Source organism: Dendrobates tinctorius, unplaced genomic scaffold (assembly GCF_039654945.1).
Source record: "Dendrobates tinctorius isolate UK_male_01 unplaced genomic scaffold, ASM3965494v1 ptg000143l, whole genome shotgun sequence".
Taxonomy (NCBI): Eukaryota; Metazoa; Chordata; class Amphibia; order Anura; family Dendrobatidae; genus Dendrobates; species Dendrobates tinctorius.
Genome location: NW_027361810.1, coordinates 1165102 through 1183948, shown reverse-complemented (window position 1 = coordinate 1183948; position 18847 = coordinate 1165102). Strand labels below are relative to the sequence as shown.

Below are 18847 nucleotides of genomic sequence, written 5' to 3'. Positions count from 1 at the left end.
TCCTTAATAGAAGAACCACTAGGCACGGATAGTAGACTCTTTGTAGCCAAGCGCGACACAGGTGGATCCACCGTTGGGGATTCCGTCCACTTTTTACGGAGATCCGGGGCAAAGGGATACTTTGCCTCGAGTGCCTTCTGGTCCGAGAAACGCCTGTCCGGCCGTTCTCTGTGTCGTTGCACTATGTCCTCAAATTCAGGGTGAGTGCAAAATACCCTATGGGGACGCTTGACTCACTTAAATGACACCTTATGGCCCAAAGCCAGAGTGGAATCATCCTCAATCCCCAAAGTCTGGTTGACGGCATCTATGAGACTGTCAACCGTTTCCTGACCACCCAGCGTATCTAGGTCAAGGGGTTCATACGAGTCGTAGTTCGAGCCTTGCTCGCTATCGACTGCTGGTGACAGGGAGTGAGAAGCAGAGCTCACGGATGCCAAGGCACAGGATGGACCGGGAGACGCCGTGTGGGTTTGTTTCCCCAGAGTCTGCCTAGAGTGAGCGGGGCCCCTGCAGGCCAGAGGCTCCTGTGAGGTTTGAGGACCCCTCTGAGACAGGCGAGCCACTGTTCCTGCCCCTATCTGGGGACCGAAGGGACTCGATTGCTCTCGTTAGTGACGCCATAGATGGCGACAGTGATAACGCCCATTCCGGGGGACTTCGTACACTGGGCTCGGTCGCAGGGCAGGGCTCCTGAGCGCCTTCAGACTCGCAGACTTCACATACTCGCTTGGTCTGCGCCCGCGGAAAAGCCGACCGGCAGGAGATGCATGCATCCCATAAGAACATATGCGTCTTAGGTTTTCCTGACATGCTGTACCTCAGGCATCCGTGCTGAAAATACCGCCGGGGGAGGGCGCTCTTTGCTTCTGTTAGCGTGGCCTCTCTGTGGGGCTGGGGGGCAGCACTTACTCCAGTCCTGTGTCCCCTGTGTCCTCAGCGTGCGAGGCGTCGCTTCAATCTGTGCGCTACCACTGCGGGCAGGCCCCCGGAAGAAGAAAGGGATCCTGGGAGCGGTACTTCCGTTTGCGGCCTACCTTCGCTTGAAGCCGGGGCCTAAATTTCTTCTGCATCCGCCCAGGTCATGAGGGCGGGGCCGCCGTGACGAGACCCTGGGGACTTCTGGCCGTGGCCTAGCGCCGGCCTTGATTTTAACCACCCGCCCGGGGGGGGGGGGGGAATGTGGAACCGCTGGACCCCAGAACCGCCGCTGCCGGACGCCCGTCTCTGCTGCTGCCCGGGAGAAGCTGAGGGCTCCAGCCCTGCGCCGCTGCAGGAGCCCTCCCTGGCCATCCAACTCCGTCCAGCTCAGGTAGAGGGGGGGGGGGCATATGAAAGAAGGATGGTGCAGGCACCCTAGCTGCAGCTAACCCCTTCAAGGGGTGAGGAGAGGGACCGTCCGCCACCTTGCCCCACCGCAGTCTTTATCATTAGTGGGGCAGTGGGGGCCGCACGGACTACGTTCTTTCAAAACCCTAGGGTGGACAGGGCTAAGTCCGGCATCATGTCCCACGGTGCGGGAGAGGATACATGGAGGGACACTCACACGTGCTCGCCAGTTGTTGGTTTGGGGAGATCGGACCCCTTCAAAAAAAATCAGTCTTGAGACAGACCGATGTGTGCCTCCAACAGACACTAAAGCTGGAGTCACACATAGCGACTTACCAGCGATCCCGACAGCGATATCAATGTGTCAGGATCGCTGGTAAGTCGCTATGTGATCGCTGGGGAGCTGTCACATAGGCAGCTTCACCAACGATCAGCGCGGCGACGCCGAGCACGCGGCGACGCTGTGTTCGTTAGTTACCAGTGCGCTGATGCAGGGAGCGTCCCTTGGATACGTTAGTTACCAGCTGATCGCTGGTCTCCCGCCTGTCACACGCAGCGATGCGTGCTGGCCAGCGGGAGATCAGCGACGAAAGAAATGTCCAGAGGTTTCTTGCAGCGATCAGCGATACCGGCAGGGGGGCTGCTCGCTGTCACACACAGCGATCTTGCTGGTGAGATCGCTGTGGTGTCACAAAACTTGTGACTCAGCAGCGATCTCGCTAGCGAGATCGCTATGTGTGACAGGGCCTTAAGCCAAAAATTGGTTTCCGCCCGCAATCGGGGCGAGGGTGTATACGGCGGAGGAGGAGATAACCTCTTTTTTTCACTTCGTGTCAGCCTCCAGGTGGCAGTAGCATACACCCACAGTATCTGTGTCCCCCAATGAGGCGAAGGAGAAAATCTGTGGCGAGACCTCAAAATAGCAGAGGAAGCGAGACGCCCCAGGAATCTCACAGAACGGGAAGAATTCTCCAAGGAAGAATCGAGGAAAATCCCTCAAACAAGAATTGAAAGACTCTTGTCAAGCTACAAAAAGAGTTTACAAGCTGTGATACTTGCAAAAGGGGAGATACTGGGTACTAGCCAAGCAGGGTGCACAAACTTTTGTATCGGCCCATTTTCATTTTATAATGTTTAAAATGTAATGTAAATAATTAAATAAATTTTTTGCCCTAAAATACAAAGGAAATGTGTCACCTGTAACTAAGGCCCTATTAGATCATTTCATCACAATAACAGTGATTTTGTCCAGGGGTGCACAGACTTTTCCATGCACTCTATACTGATACATTGTAACAAGCCCGTTATCTGGGGGGAGGGGGGGATAATTAAGCAGGAATCGAAGTCTGACCACAGGAACATTCAGGGCCTGGATGGGTCATTGTTCGGCCCGATCAGTGCAGGAGGTAGTAACAAGTGGCACGTCCATCCATAAACCGCGCGTTACTCACAGGTGGCGCCGGACTGAACATCACTGGGATTATAATAATGGGATGTGCGCAACGCCCCAAATAACGGCACGAAGGAGACGCGTCCCGCCATTACCCGCTAATGTAACACGGCTCCAGGACAAGGTCTAATGAGAAAGGGCAGAGAGGAGGCCCCCTGGGAGCAGCCAATTAGCACAATTAACAGAATATTGATGAACCCGACGCTCTCTCTGGTTTCCATGTGAAAAGGTCAGACTGGCTGCACCGCCCGCGCAGGGTTAAACGCCCAGAAAATGTCCAATTAGGAAAATAGATTCAACAGCAGAAGAAAATTAATTGTGTCCATTACCAAATGTGAGGAGCAAGCGGCGGCCAGACGGGGTGACATTAGCATTTTATATCAATATTCCAGGACACCGCGCCAACGTCCTGATCACCACCTGAGCAAGAGCGACACGAACCGCGAGACCGTGTGACAGTCACACATACATCACACAGCGTTACAGTGTACCAGCAGAGGAACGGCCTCGCCACACAGCAGGCAGACCTACCGCCGATACCATGTCTGAACACAGAAATGTCCAGCAGAACAGCGAGTGCAGCTCCGGAGCATAATACAGGAGGAAACTCAGGATCAGTAATGTAATGTATGTACACAGTGACTGCACCAGCAGAATAGTGAGTGCAGCTCTGGAGTATAATACAGGATGTAACTCATGATCAGTAATGTAATGTATGTACACAGTGACTGCACCAGCAGAATAGTGAGTGCAGCTCTGGGGTATAATACAGGATGTAACTCAGGATCAGTAATGTATGTACACAGTGACTGCACCAGCAGAATAGTGAGTGCAGCTGTGGAGTATAATACAGGATGTAACTCAGGATCAGTAATGTAATGTATGTACACAGTGACTGCACCAGCAGAATAGTGAGTGCAGCTGTGGAGTATAATACAGGATGTAACTCAGGATCAGTAATGTAATGTATGTACACAGTGACTGCACCAGCAGAATAGTGAGTGCAGCTCTGGAGTATAATACAGGATGTAACTCAGGATCAGTAATGTAATGTATGTACACAGTGACTGCACCAGCAGAATAGTGAGTGCAGCTCAGGAGTATAATACAGGATGTAACTAAGGATCAGTAATGTAATGTATGTACACAGTGACTGCACCAGCAGAATAGTGAGTGCAGCTCTGGAGTATAATACAGGATGTAACTCAGGATCAGTAATGTAATGTATGTACACAGTGACTGCACCAGCAGAATAGTGAGTGCAGCTCTGGGGTATAAAACAGGATGTAACTCAGGATCAGTAATGTAATGTATGTACATAGTGACTGCACCAGCAGAATAGTGAGTGCAGCTCTGGAGTATAATACAGGATGTAACTCAGGATCAGTAATGTAATGTATGTACATAGTGACTGCACCAGCAGAATAGTGAGTGCAGCTCTGGAGTATAATACAGGATGTAACTCATGATCAGTAATGTATGTACACAGTGACTGCACCAGCAGAATAGTGAGTGCAGCTCTGGGGTATAAAACAGGATGTAACTCAGGATCAGTAATGTAATGTATGTACTGTTGTGAGTTCATTTTTCCCTTCACCATTGAGGTCTGATGAACTCCCTCCTCTGGTGAAGGTAGTGAGACTGATTACCAAACACCTGGGCAGCTAGATGATAACTGGGTGGCTGGAATTGAGGACTGGATATAAGGCTGCCGACGCCCTTCTTCCTGGCTGGTGATTTTCCTGCTGGATTCTTGGAGACCAGTCTGATTCCTGCGTCTCAAAGCTAAGTTTTTCTGCTCTGCATTGTACTCTTCAGTTTTGTTTTGCCTTGTTTTTTGGGAGTTCTGCCATCCCCGGTCGGGGGTGAGCTGAATTCCATTTTTGTCTCTGATCTGTTGATCTCTGGCTCTGTCTTCAGAATATACCTGAGTGCTGATTTAGTCTTTTGAAGCCTAGCGACTTCAGGGCCTGTTTTTCCTATCAGCCGGTTGGCTCATTTTGATAGGGTTTTTGCGGATGGCAGACAGCAGCTTTCCTATCCTGTCCTATCTAGTTAGCTTGGGCCCCATCATTTGCTCAACCTATCTTTCTATCTGTGTTAGTGTTTTCATCTTGCTTCACCGTCATTATATGTTGGGGGCTGCCTATTGCTTTGGGGTCTGCTCTGGGGAAGTTTAGTTTTTCCCCTTTCTGTCTTTAGGCTATGTAGCTCTCCGGCTGTGATCGAGGGGTCTAGGGCACCGTAGGAACCCCCACGGCTACTGCTAGTTGTTGTGGATAGGTTCAGGGGTCTGCAATCCGATAGCTGCCAACCTCTCTGGTTTTTCTGGACTTAGCTGGTATTTTGTTTTTTCCTCCTTCAGTGACTCATTCATAACAATGTACATAGTGACTGCACCAGCAGAACAGTGAGTGCAGCTCTGGGGTATAATACAGGATGTAACTCAGGATCAGTAATGTAATGTATGTACATAGTGACTGCACCAGCAGAATAGTGAGTGCAGCTCTGAGGTATAATACAGGATGTAACTCAGGATCCGTAATGTATGTACACAGTGACTGCACCAGCAGAATAGTGAGCGCAGCTCTGGAGTATATAATACATAAAAATGTGAAGTTAAAATGCCAAACCTGGATCTTTCTCCTAGAAATTAGGCCCAGGGGAGACTTTCTGCTCTATTGTTGCACCTCTTTTGCCAGATTCATGATTAAATACTCTTCCACTATCGATCTGCTATTTCAGGGGGATCATTAATGAAATAAAATATTAATGAACTGCTGCTCGTTTACTAAGTGAAATCCGGGGAGCAGATATGATCTCGTTGCTATAAGAAAACACGGTGAGATGGCGGTAATGATACAATCTCTGCTCGGTGCAGCGGATCCTGAATAATTAATGTTACAGGCCGTTATTTGAGCGGCTGCAGGAGCTACAAAGTGACAGACAATTATTTGAACTGCGCAGATCTCACCCTGGCATTAACCGTCTACCTGCCGCGATCTGGCTCATGATTTAGGGGTACGAGATGATACACGGAGATTCTCACCGTTCCTCTCTGCTCTGTCCCACGCACACTCTTCCTCCAAACCGTGGAGCCGGGTTACTACACGTCCTCTGCCGCACCTGGAAGCCGATCCCACAGGACGTGCTGCACTGCGCCCAGGAAGACCACGGGGTCCAGCCGCCATTCCTGCAGGGAACGAAGCAGATGTCAGTGTCCGTCATGTATGATTGACAGGTCACATGACCAATCCCTGCGCTGCGCACAAACTTCTCTCTCTATATAAAAGAGTTTCAAATTTTATCAATCAGCAAGAAAAACTCCACGAAAAGCGAAACTGGGCAGGAACCCGCCGGCCTCACCGACACCTTCATCCTCCCATCAATTATCTTTTGCAAGGAGAAATCTCGGCTTCTCTTTCAGGAGTTTTTACTCTTTCAACATTTTTTTATAGTAACTTTAATAAGGTGAATATGAAGGGGGAGGAGCCAAAAAAAGCAGAAATGACAATGGGGAGGAGCTTCTTCATATACAGTGCCTTGCGAAAGTATTCGGCCCCCTGGAACTTTTCACCCTTTTCCCACATATCATGCTTCAAACATAAAGATACCAAATGTAAATTTCTGGTGAAGAATCAACAACAAGTGGGACACAATTGTGAAGTTGAACGAAATTTATTGGTTATTTTAAATTTTTGTGGAAATTCAAAAACTGAAAAGTGGGGCGTGCAATATTATTCGGCCCCTGTAACTTAATACTTTGTTGCGCCACCTTTTGCTGTGATTACAGCTGCAGTCTCTTGGGGTATGTCTCTGTCAGTTTTGTACATCGAGAGACTGAAATTCTCGCCAAACCATGAGGTTGGATGGCGATCGTTTGTGAACAGCAGTTTTCAGCTCTTTCCACAGATTCTCGATTGGATTCAGGTCTGGACTGTGACTTGGCCATTCTAACACCTGGATACGTTTATTTGGGAACCATTCCATTGTAGATTTTGCTTTATGTTTGGGATCATTGTCTTGTTGGAAGACAAATCTCCGTCCCAGTCTCAGGTCTTTTGCAGACTCCAACAGGTTTTCTTCAAGAATGGTCCTGTATTTGGCTCCATCCATCTTCCCATCAATTTTAACCATCTTCCCTGTCCCTGCTGAAGAAAAGAAGGCCTAAACCATGATGCTGCCTCCACCATGTTTGACAGTGGGGATGGTGTGTTCAGGGTCATGAGCTGTGTTGCCTTTACGCCAAACATATCGTTTGGCATTGTTGCCAAAAAGTTCGATTTTGGTTTCATCTGACCAGAGCACCTTCTTCCACATGTTTGGTGTCTCCCAGGTGGCTTGTTGCAAACTTTAAACAACACTTTTTATGGATATCTTTGAGAAATCGCTTTCTTCAAACCACTCTTCCATAAAGGCCAGATTTGTGCAGTGTACGACTGATTGTTGTCCTATGGACAGACTGTCCCACCTCAGCTGTAGATCTCTGCAGCTCATCCAGAGTGATCATGGGCCTCTTGGCTGCATCTCTGATCAGTCTTCTCCTTGTTTGAGGTGAAAGTTTAGAGGGACGGCCGCGGTCTTGGTAGATTTGCAGTGGTAAGATACTCCTTCCATTTCAATATGATCGCTTGCACAGTGCTCCTTGGGATGGTTAGTTTTAGAAATCATTTTGTATCCAAATCCGGCTTTAAACTTCTCCACAACAGTATCACAGACCTGCCTGTTGTGTTCCTTGGTCTTCATGATGCTCTCTGTGCTTCAAACAGAACCCTGAGGCTATCACAGAGCAGGTGCATTTATGCGGAGTCTTGATTACACACAGGTGGATTATATTTGTCATCATTAGTCATTTAGGACAACATTGGATCATTCAGAGATCCACAATGAACTTCTGGAGTGAGTTTGCTGCACTGAAAGTAAAGGGGCCGAATAATATTGCACGCCCCACTTTTCAGTTTTTGAATTTCCACAAAAATTTAAAATAACCAATAAATTTCGATCAACTTCACAATTGTGTCCCACTTGTTGTTGATTTTTCACCAAAAATTTACAGTTGGTATCTTTATGTTCGAAGCATGATATGTGGGAAAAGGTTGAATAGTTCCAGAGGGCCGAATACTTTCGCAAGTTACTGTATATCCCATAACAACATTCCTCAATCAAGACTGACATAGACGACACGAGCATCAGCCGTCAAGAAGGAAATGGCGCCAGTGCGTTATACAGAGCGATGTGACGGACGCCTGACAGACGCATTCACTGTCCGGCACGTTCCATCAGCCGTGGATCCGTCTCTGAGCAGAATGTAGAATTGTCGTCACTTTTCTAAATAAACGATTCCCAACTATCGGGGAAAGGTGGAATTCATGCAGCGACAAATGGGGGAGGGGGACGTGAAAAGTTGACGACAGACTCATTAACACTGAATTAGCATGTAATTATCATAACGTGAGCGCAGTAAGCAAACGCGCAGAAGTGACAGCCCCCGACCCCGCGACGGCTCACAGAGCATGTGATGAGCGCCGAACAGCGTTACTATGTGTTACATTATAATTACAGACTGCTAGAAACTGGAGAAATGAAGTTCAGAGTCGGAGCCGGCACCTGTGTGTGGGACGATGATGGCAAAAGGCATCACACCGAGCTGGGTGATGGCAAATAGCATCACACTGAGCTGGATGATGGCAAAAGGCATCACACCGAGCTGGAGGACGGCAAATGGCATCACACCGAGCTGGAGGACGGCAAATGGCATCACACCGAGCTGGAGGATGGCAAATAGCATCACACCGAGCTGGAGGATGGCAAATAGCATCACACCGAGCTGGAGGATGGCAAATAGCATCACACCGAGCTGGAGGATGGCAAATAGCATCACACCGAGCTGGAGGATGGCAAATAGCATCACACCGAGCTGGAGGATGGCAAATAGCATCACACCGAGCTGGAGGATGGCAAATAGCATCACACCGAGCTGGAGGATGGCAAATAGCATCACACCGAGCTGGAGGATGGCAAATAGCATCACACCGAGCTGGATGATGGCAAAAGGCATCACACCGAGCTGGAGGATGGCAAATAGCATCACACCGAGCTGGAGGATGGCAAATAGCATCACACCGAGCTGGAGGATGGCAAATAGCATCACACCGAGCTGGAGGATGGCAAATAGCATCACACTGAGCTGGATGATGGCAAAAGGCATCACACCGAGCTGGAGGATGGCAAATAGCATCACACCGAGCTGGAGGATGGCAAATAGCATCACACCGAGCTGGAGGATGGCAAATAGCATCACACCGAGCTGGAGGATGGCAAATAGCATCAAACTGAGCTGGATGATGGCAAATAGCATCACACCGAGCTGGATGATGGCAAATAGCGTCACACGGAGCTGGATGATGGCAAATAGCATCAAACTGAGCTTGATGATGGCAAATAGCATCACACGGAGCTTGATGATGGCAAATAGCATCACACGGAGCTTGATGATGGCAAATAGCATCACACGGAGCTTGATGATGGCAAATAGCATCAAACTGAGCTGGATGATGGCAAATAGCATCAAACTGAGCTGGATGATGGCAAATAGCATCAAACCGAGCTGGATGATGGCAAATAGCATCAAACCGAGCTGGATGATGGCAAATAGCATCACATTGAGCTGGATGATGGCAAATAGCATCACACTGAGCTGGATGATGGGAAATGGCATCACACCGAGCTGGATGATGGCAAATAGCATCACACCGAGCTGGATGATGGCAAATAGCATCACACCGAGCTGGATGATGGCAAATAGCATCACACGGAGCTGGATGATGGGAGTGCTCCAAGCTGGAAGATGGGATTGTGCAGAGTTGTGTCAGTCATCTGGATGTCCATGTAATTCCCACCACTGCAGCAAGAGGGCGCACCTCTCATGTGGATGAATGCTGGGAAGCAGCAGTCTGCAGCCTCCTCCCGCCACCATCAGCTTCTCCTCCAGTTCAGGGTGTAAAGTCTGTGCATTGTGTATCACTCCTCCTCCTCACACCTGATTATTAGCCATAGCACTGTGTATTCTGCAGTAGGCAGACATGGCCCCCGCCCCGTGCACACAGCTGCGGCAGATTGGGGTGTTACACTGTGCAACACACAGGTTCCCTCAGTGTATCCCCAATAACAAGAGTGTAAGCTCCTGTGCACAAGTCCGAGGAGCACAGCCAGGTCTGCAGGGGCTCTCAGCACCAGATCCAGAGAAGAAAACTCCAGAGGGTCTCTACTGTGAGAAGTCAGAGAACAAACAAGGAAAACTCATTTCCTGAGCCGCAGATTCTAACAACCTCCATATGGAAGAGCAGCCGCCACAGATGTGTACAACCCACTGCACCAGAAACTCAGCAGTGACCGGTCAGGAGACAGAATCCACCATCAGCCGCCCCTCATATAACGCTCCAGTGCTGATATAACCTCCAGACATTACACCATATGTGACTGATATCAGCCCCTCTTATAACGCTCCAGTACTGATATAACCCCCAGACATTACACCATATGTGACTGATATCAGCCCCTCTTATAACGCTCCAGTACGGATATAACCTCCAGACATTACATCATATGTGACTGATATCAGCCCCTCTTATAACGCTCCAGTACTGATATAACCCCCAGACATTACATCATATGTGACTGATATCAGCCCCTCTTATAACGCTCCAGTACTGATATAACCTCCAGATATTACACCATATGTGACTGATATCAGCCCCTCTTATAACGCTCCAGTACTGATATAACCCCCAGACATTACATCATATGTGACTGATATCAGCCCCTCTTATAACGCTCCAGTACTGATATAACCTCCAGACATTACACCATATGTGACTGATATCAGCCCCTCTTATAATGCTCCAGTACTGATATAACCTCCAGACATTACATCATATGTGACTGATATCAGCCCCTCTTATAACGCTCCAGTACTGATATAACCTCCAGATATTACACCATATGTGACTGATATCAGCCCCTCTTATAACGCTCCAGTACTGATATAACCTCCAGACATTACACCATATGTGACTGATATCAGCCTCTCTTATAACGCTCCAGTACTGATATAACCTCCAGATATTACACCATATGTGACTGATATCAGCCCCTCTTATAACGCTCCAGTACGGATATAACCTCCAGACATTACATCATATGTGACTGATATCAGCCCCTCTTATATTGCTCCAGTACTGATATAACCTCCAGACATTACACCATATGTGACTGATAACAGCCCCTCTTATAACGCTCCAGTACGGATATAACCTCCAGACATTACATCATATGTGACTGATATCAGCCCCTCTTATAATGCTCCAGTACTGATATAACCTCCAGACATTACACCATATGTGACTGATAACAGCCCCTCTTATAACGCTCCAGTCCTGATATAACCTCCAGACATTACACCATATGTGACTGATATCAGCCCCTCTTATTACGCTCCAGTACTGATATAACCCCAGACATTACACCATATGTGACTGATAACAGCCCCTCTTATAACGCTCCAGTCCTGATATAACCTCCAGACATTACACCATATGTGACTGATATCAGCCCCTCTTATAACGCTCCAGTCCTGATATAACCCCCAGACATTACACCATATGTGACTGATATCAGCCCCTCTTATAACGCTCCAGTACTGATATAACCCCCAGACATTACACCATATGTGACTGATATCAGCCCCTCTTATAACGCTCCAGTACTGATATAACCCCCAGACATTACACCATATGTGACTGATATCAGCCCCTCTTATAACGCTCCAGTACTGATATAAACCCCAGACATTACACCATATGTGACTGATATCAGCCCCTCTTATAACGCTCCAGTACTGATATAACCCCAGACATTACACCATATGTGACTGATATCAGCCCCTCTTATAACGCTCCAGTACTGATATAATCAGTAATGTAATGTATGTACACAGTGACTGCACCAGCAGAACAGTGAGTGCAGCTCTGGAGTATAATACCGGAGGTAACTCAGGATCAGTAATGTAATGTATGTACACAGTGACTGCACCAGCAGAATAGTGAGTGCAGCTCTGGAGTATAATACAAGATGTAACTCAGGATCAGTAATGTAATGCATGTACACCGTGTCAGCACCAGCAGAATAGTGAGTGCAGCTCTGGAATATAATACAGGATGTAACTCAGTATCAGTAATGTAATGTATGTACACAGTGACTGCACCAGCAGAATAGAGAGTGCAGCTCTGAGGTATAATACAGGATGTAACTCAGGATCAGTAATGTAATGTATGTACACAGTGACTGCGCCAGCAGAATAGTGAGTGCAGCTCTGGAGTATAATACAGGAGGTCACTCAGGATCAGTAATGTAATGTATGTACACAGTGACTGCACCAGCAGAATAGTGAGTGCAGCTCTGGAGTATAATACAGGAGGTCACTCAGGATCAGTAAAGTAATGTATGTACACAGTGACTGCACCAGCAGAATAGTGAGTGCAGCTCTGGGGTACAATACAGGAGGTAACTCAGATTCAGTAATTTAATGTATGTACACAGTGGCTGCACCAGCAGAATAGTGAGTGCAGCTCTGGGGTATAATACAGGAGGTAACTCAGGATCAGTAATGTAATGTATGTACACAGTGACTGCACCAGCAGAATAGTGACTGCAGCTCTGGGGTATAATACAGGATGTAACTCAGGATCAGTAATGTAATGTATGTACACAGTGACTGCACCAGCAGAATAGTGACTGCAGCTCTGGAGTATAATACAGGAGGTCACTCAGGATCAGTAATGTAATGTATGTACACAGTGACTGCACCAGAATAGTGAGTGCAGCTCTGGGGTATAATACAGGATGTAACTCAGGATCAGTAATGTAATGTATGTACACAGTGACTGCACCAGCAGAATAGTGACTGCAGCTCTGGAGTATAATACAGGAGGTCACTCAGGATCAGTAATGTAATGTATGTACACAGTGACTGCACCAGCAGAATAGTGAGTGCAGCTCTGGGGTATAATACAGGAGGTAACTCAGATTCAGTAATGTAATGTATGTACACAGTGGCTGCACCAGCAGAATAGTGAGCGCAGCTCTGGGGTATAATACAGGAGGTAACTCAGGATCAGTAATGTAATGTATGTACACAGTGACTGCACCAGCAGAATAGTGAGTTCAGCTCTGGAGTATAATACAGGAGGTAACTCAGGATCAGTAATGTATGTACACAGTGACTGCACCAGCAGAATAGTGAGTGCAGCTCTGGAGTATAATACAGGATGTAACTCAGAAATCATTATCTGTGATGACAGTTCTATCATGTAAAATAAAGGCCGTATCTCAGCACAATCCAAAAATGGTGCCATGTTCTGCGAGCCAAAGATCATTTGTATTGGACGGAGGAAAACTGGTAAACTGTTTTGTGGTCAGATGAATCAGAACGTGGAGACATTTAAGAAGCCTGGGACACAGTGTTCTTCAGACTCAGGAGGCGAGAGACTATCCACCTTGTTCAGAGCGCACAGTTCACATCTCTGATGTATAGGGAACATTCGTGCCTATAGCAGGGACACATGAAAGGCGCCATCAATACTGAGCATTATGTAGAGGTGATAGAACAGCATCTGCTCCATCCAGACAGCGTCTATTTCAGGGAAGACTTTTTGTATTTTAGCAGGGCAATGGTAAAACCCCAACCTGCGAACACCACACAGCACAGCTCCACAGAAGAAGAGACCAGTGATGAATCAACCGCCTGCAGCCGGACCTTCCACCAATAGAAAACATGTGGAGCAGTATGAAACTAGAAATACAGCAAAGACCCCGAACTGAGGGGCAGCAAGAACCAGACGTCAGACAACAAGGGGCAACGTTCCTCTCCCAAAACACGCACAGGGCAAAGTGGGGGACGGAGCCTAGGCAACATGGGGTATGTGTCGCTGCCATTAATTTATCAAATGAAATAGGAAAGCGTCCAGCGTCTGATCTGTTCTGTGTGATAAACTATATTTTATCATTCTGGCTTCCTTTACATTTTTGCACGGCCTTTTTGGAATTGGAGTTGTATGTAACCTACTCATTCACTACAGACTTTGTGACCTTTGACCTCTGTATTTCGGGCTCTGGGTCCATTATTTTTGTTCAGTCCATGAATTCTTCATGAATAAACTTCTACTCACCGCGAGCAGTTGGCTATCTCTATACGGGACCCCTCACACTCACGGCCCCCGCAGCGCGGAGCGGGATTGTTACAGGCTCTGGAGCGGCACAGACACGTGGAGTCTCCATCCGAGTGCTGACATGGCTGCCAGGCTGCCCACACCCCGAGGCCTCCGTTAATTGTCAAGTTGCGAACCTGCAAGAAGAGTAAGAGTGGCGATAATAACGTGGAGGCGCACGTAGTCTAGGCCTGGGCTGAAGGGTCCACACCTCATCGTATTAAGTGCCCCCCACCCCGCGAGCCGCGGCAGCACCAGAATCAGACATAGAAATCCTCCCCGACACTTCGTATAGGAGCTCAACCTCCAGCTGGGAGCGTGAAAGCCGCACTTTTTACAGTAATAATCCCTGTTAACGTCATCTACCTGCTGACTGATGAGCTGCGGAGAGGATGGAGAGCTGAGCGCCCCAAAAACGCGCTGCGACCAACGCCGATTGTAGAGGGAAATGGAACGTTACAGAGACAGGACGGATGTAAAAGTCGTGGCGCCGTGGGTCCGCGCCTTCACTCTCTGACAATGGCCTGCGTACAGTATCTAAAGATATAGAACTGAGCCGCAATATCCAACACAACCATGGACACGAGGGGCGCTGTGCATGGAAGGAAGCAGCCATGTTTCTCTAATATAACACAACCCCTTTATATTATAAAAGACACTGACGCATTTTGAGACATCGCACGATGATACAATTCCAGCTTTAGAATATAATGACATCGCCAGTCAGCGATAATGAAAACTCCGCTCTTTTACATGGACCCAGGGATCGCACAGAAGAAGGTGTTAGGGAGATGGGATCCTTTCCTCTGATTGGTTAGTGCTGCTCTCCAATCATAGGATGAGATTTAAATTAGGTAATTCCTTTCATGAGCATGTGACTCGCGCACTCCGCCCCCGGCTGTCACGTAGTAGGCGGAGCCAGCGCCACTCACCGGGCAGTCCGTGATGTTCTGGAACCACAGGCTCATGTTGGAGCTGTCCTCCAGGGTGGTGCAGCGCTTCTTCTTACTGTCCCACCCGCAGTACGGGTCCCTGGCGCCAAGACACGTCCTGGAGAGAGAGAAAGGAGCCAAGGGTTAATCTGGACACTAAGCACTGGGGGGGGTTGTGGTAACAGGACAGCGGGAAGGGTCGGGGTAATAAAGAGACAGCGGAGGAGGGTGGAGGTGCAGTAATTACAGGGACAGTGGGGAGGGGTAATAGAGGGCAAGTGCAAGGGGGTCAAGGTAACAGAAGGACAGCGGGAGGGTCGGGTGAATAGACGAATAGGGAGAAAGGCGGGAGTTGGGGGAAATACAGGGACATTGGTGGTTTGGGTTGGGTTAACAGTCGGACAGTCTGGGGGGGCAGAGTAGTGGAAGGACAGCGGGAGGGGTTGGGGTAATAGACGAGCAGTGGGAGGTGGGGTAAATACAGGGACATTAGCGGTTTGGGTTGGTGTAGCAGTCGCAGTCCGGGGGGGGGAGCAGAGTAGCGGAACAACAGCGGGATTGGTCGGGGTAATAGACGAGCAGTGGGGAGGTGGGGTAAATACAGGGACATTAGCGGTTTGGGGTAACAGTTGGACAGTCCGGGGGGGGGGGGGGTCAGGGTAAAGGAACGGCAGCGGGAGGGGTCGGGGTAATAGACGAGCAGTGGGAGGTGGGGTAAATACAGGGACATTGGCGGTTTGGGGTAACAGTTGGACAGTCCGGGGGGGGGGGGGGGTCAGGGTAAAGGAACGGCAGCGGGAGGGGTCGGGGTAATAGACGAGCAGTGGGAGGTGGGGTAAATACAGGGACATTAGCGGTTTGGGGTAACAGTTGGACAGTCCGGGGGGGGGGGGGGTCAGGGTAAAGGAACGGCAGCGGGAGGGGTCGGGGTAATAGACGAGCAGTGGGAGGTGGGGTAAATACAGGGACATTGGCGGGTTGGGTTGTAGTAACAGAAGGACAGCGGGAGGGGCAATAGATGACCATTGGGAGGGTAATTACAGGGACAGTGGGGGGAGGGTTGGGGCAATAGACAATGTCAGGGGAAGGGTGTTAAAGGTAAAATGCGGGTGTTTCACTGTAATGAACTATTGAGGGGTCTGGGTAATAGAAAGACAGTGGAGGGTTGGGGTAACAGTTGGACAGTCCGGGAGGGGCAATAGATGACCATTGGGAGGGTAATTACAGGGACAGTGGAGGGTTGGGGTATTGAAGGGATAGTGAGGTCCTTCGTCTCCTCCTTCCTTTTGCCTGGTCTCGTTCATTTCTCGCATCCTGTACACGGGGGCGCACTGTATATAAGTAATGGCGCCCCACACAGACATCCACACTTCACACTTGAGATTCATCATGTTCAAACTAAGGAGAAGACAGAAAAGCTGCAGAATTCAGGAGAAGCCGATGCAGGCGGGGGGCGAGGGGCCGCGGTGGCCATCACTCCTGCTGTACGGCGACGTCTCACCGCTCACCCGTCTCTGCTGCCCATAGCAACTAATCAGAGTGCGGCTTCCATTCTGCATTCTGCTCTGGTAAAATGAGAGCTGGGCTGTGATTGGTTGCTATGGGCAACAGAGACCTTCAGTGTCATCAATCTGCCCCACGTATCTCCTGCTCACACGGTGTAGGGAGGTTGAACTGAAGGACAGATCCGCCTGTAGCGAGAGGCCGAGGGATAGCGCAGCGTAGTTGTGAAAGCGCCGAGATAAAGAAAAAGGGTGCCGTATTATAGTTTGACCATTAGAGGGCAGTGGAGAGTGTAAGAGTGGGACTGCATAACTGCCATTGGTCAAGGAAACGGTCAGGTGATAGTGGGCGGAGCCACCAGGACTGGGAGTATAAAAGGTTGAGGGAAGGTTCTGGAAGGTCCAGTCAGTGAGAGGAGCACAAGAGGCAGGAAGTTCTGCTGTAGAGAGAGAGACAGTAGAAAGGCTCCAGAGAGGACTGACAGTTGAGGCGGTCACAGGGGGTGACCCAGGGGACGGCAGCCGCAGACGGTCTGGGGGTATTGGACGGACGGTGTACTCAGATGGGCCTAGGGCAGCCACAGTGAGAAGAGCCACAGAGGACGCCACGGTTATAATAACAAAGGAAAGGTACCGGGGCCTGTGCACAGAGGAGTGGAAGCTGCGGTGATGAGCTGCGGTGGTCGTCAGGAGGACGGCCAATAAAACGGACCTGTTGAATACAAACCCTGTCTCAGTCTCGTGTCTGTCTGCGGGTCACCCCCATCCCTGTTGGTTAAACTTCTCCTCCATCCTACAACGGACCCCCAGGTTATGTGACGTCGTGTGACGCTCTGGGCATAACTGTCTGCTGCCACCTGTAGCTGCTGCCATCTAATGTGGCCCCTGAGGTGTCGGGGCCGAGAAGTCACTCCCGTCATGGTGACATAGTGATTTCTGTGTGGCAGTGGGACGAGCAGCGTCTATATGTCACTGAGGTCTCCCCAATGTGACGTGCGCCATATTGTCACCGAGTCCGGTAGCTGCGCCATTTCTACAGACGCAGCTGTTGTGTGAACACGCGCCAGCAGCGGGAGGCGCCGTAGAGTCGGGGTTCCCCCATATCTCCACCACTGACCTAACTGCACAGCAATGTGCGGCGGCCATCACCACGATGGCGGCTTAATCCGACGGGTATTAATAGCTGCTGGATTCTTGGCAGATGGAGGCCTTACTTCATGTCCCTCTCCAACGCCCCGAGCCCACGTTCAAAGGCGGTCTGACATTAAACACGCGGGCGTACACAAAGCGGCGACTCATCCGCCGCACACTGCGACGCTTCACGAGAATCTCTGTGGCCCGGACAACAAAGCGAGAAGACGGGATGCAAATAAACAGCCGGCGCGGCCCCTGTAAATGGAGCATTATGGAAGGGGGGGAACCATTCGCAAAGTTGCGCAGAGATGCCCCCGGGCTTTCCGCTGCGGGTTTATCAGGCCAAATGTTACACAAAGCTTTCCCTGTTCGTGCGCCGCTGTCTGTCTGTCTGTCTACACAGTTTTCACAGGCAGCGGTAGACGGCGGACAAGCGCGGACCGTGTTTTGTTAGAAAACTTGGAACAATGGCCCCTTTCAGAGCGGAGATCCCGGAGCCTGGGCACAGAGGAAGCCGGGCAGGATATTATCCGGGCCCCTCGGGATGTAGGGGAATCTCACCTACACACATGCAACCTGCAACACTTCACCGGGACTACCCAAAATAGCCCGCGGCCGGGGCCACCCAGAATGCAGCAGGGCCCCGAGGCACAAAAGTCACGGAGGTAATTAGTGGCAATGTCACCTGTGGATGTGGAGCTACTGAGGTCACTGTAATGGCTGATGTGTGCCCCTGGGGCACTGAAGGGTTAATCAGGCCTTTGATCTGAGCTGCTCCAGCAGCGGGGGGGTTAATGCCGTGACTGTCACTGCCTTCTTGGTCTGAATGGCGAGCAATCAGCGCGGTCTGAGCGGCGGCGGCCGCCGAGTCTGTGGAGAGCGGCACTTTGCATCTACTTTGTTCTATCGTAATGTGATTTAGCCAAGTGTGAAAAAAACACTCGTGGTAAAGTGGCGCCATTTCTCAGGGTAGAGATTACGCCTCAGATGTGATTAGGAAACAAGAACAGAATGTCAAACACCGGAGCCAAAGAAAAAAAGCAGAGCAGGAAACCGCGCAAGACGACGAGGTGGAAAAATGGAGGACTTCACCAGAGACGAGGGAAAATCCAGCGGCTCCGGCACAACGCGGCGATGAATTCATAATCTGTGGCACAGAAAACTCCGGTGCCCAACACTGCACCTGCGCACATGACCGCTGGAGCAGAATGTGGTGCCAAGCAGTGATGATAGAGG

At 49.6% G+C, this 18847-nt stretch overlaps 1 protein-coding gene across 5 annotated transcripts in view; it reads right to left on the bottom strand.

Annotated features, from left to right (window-relative positions):
• SEMA5B (semaphorin 5B) overlaps positions 1 to 18847 on the bottom strand; it is a 241460-nt gene that overhangs the window by 44623 nt on the left and 177990 nt on the right. For all 5 annotated transcript variants that reach the window (XM_073545278.1, XM_073545282.1, XM_073545279.1 and 2 more), the window contains 3 exons: positions 14976 to 15093; positions 14005 to 14180; positions 5829 to 5972 (listed from right to left, as the gene is read on the bottom strand). In XM_073545278.1, the coding sequence (XP_073401379.1) occupies positions 5829 to 5972; positions 14005 to 14180; positions 14976 to 15093 (438 nt within the window). The remainder of the gene's footprint in view (positions 1 to 5828; positions 5973 to 14004; positions 14181 to 14975; positions 15094 to 18847) is intronic.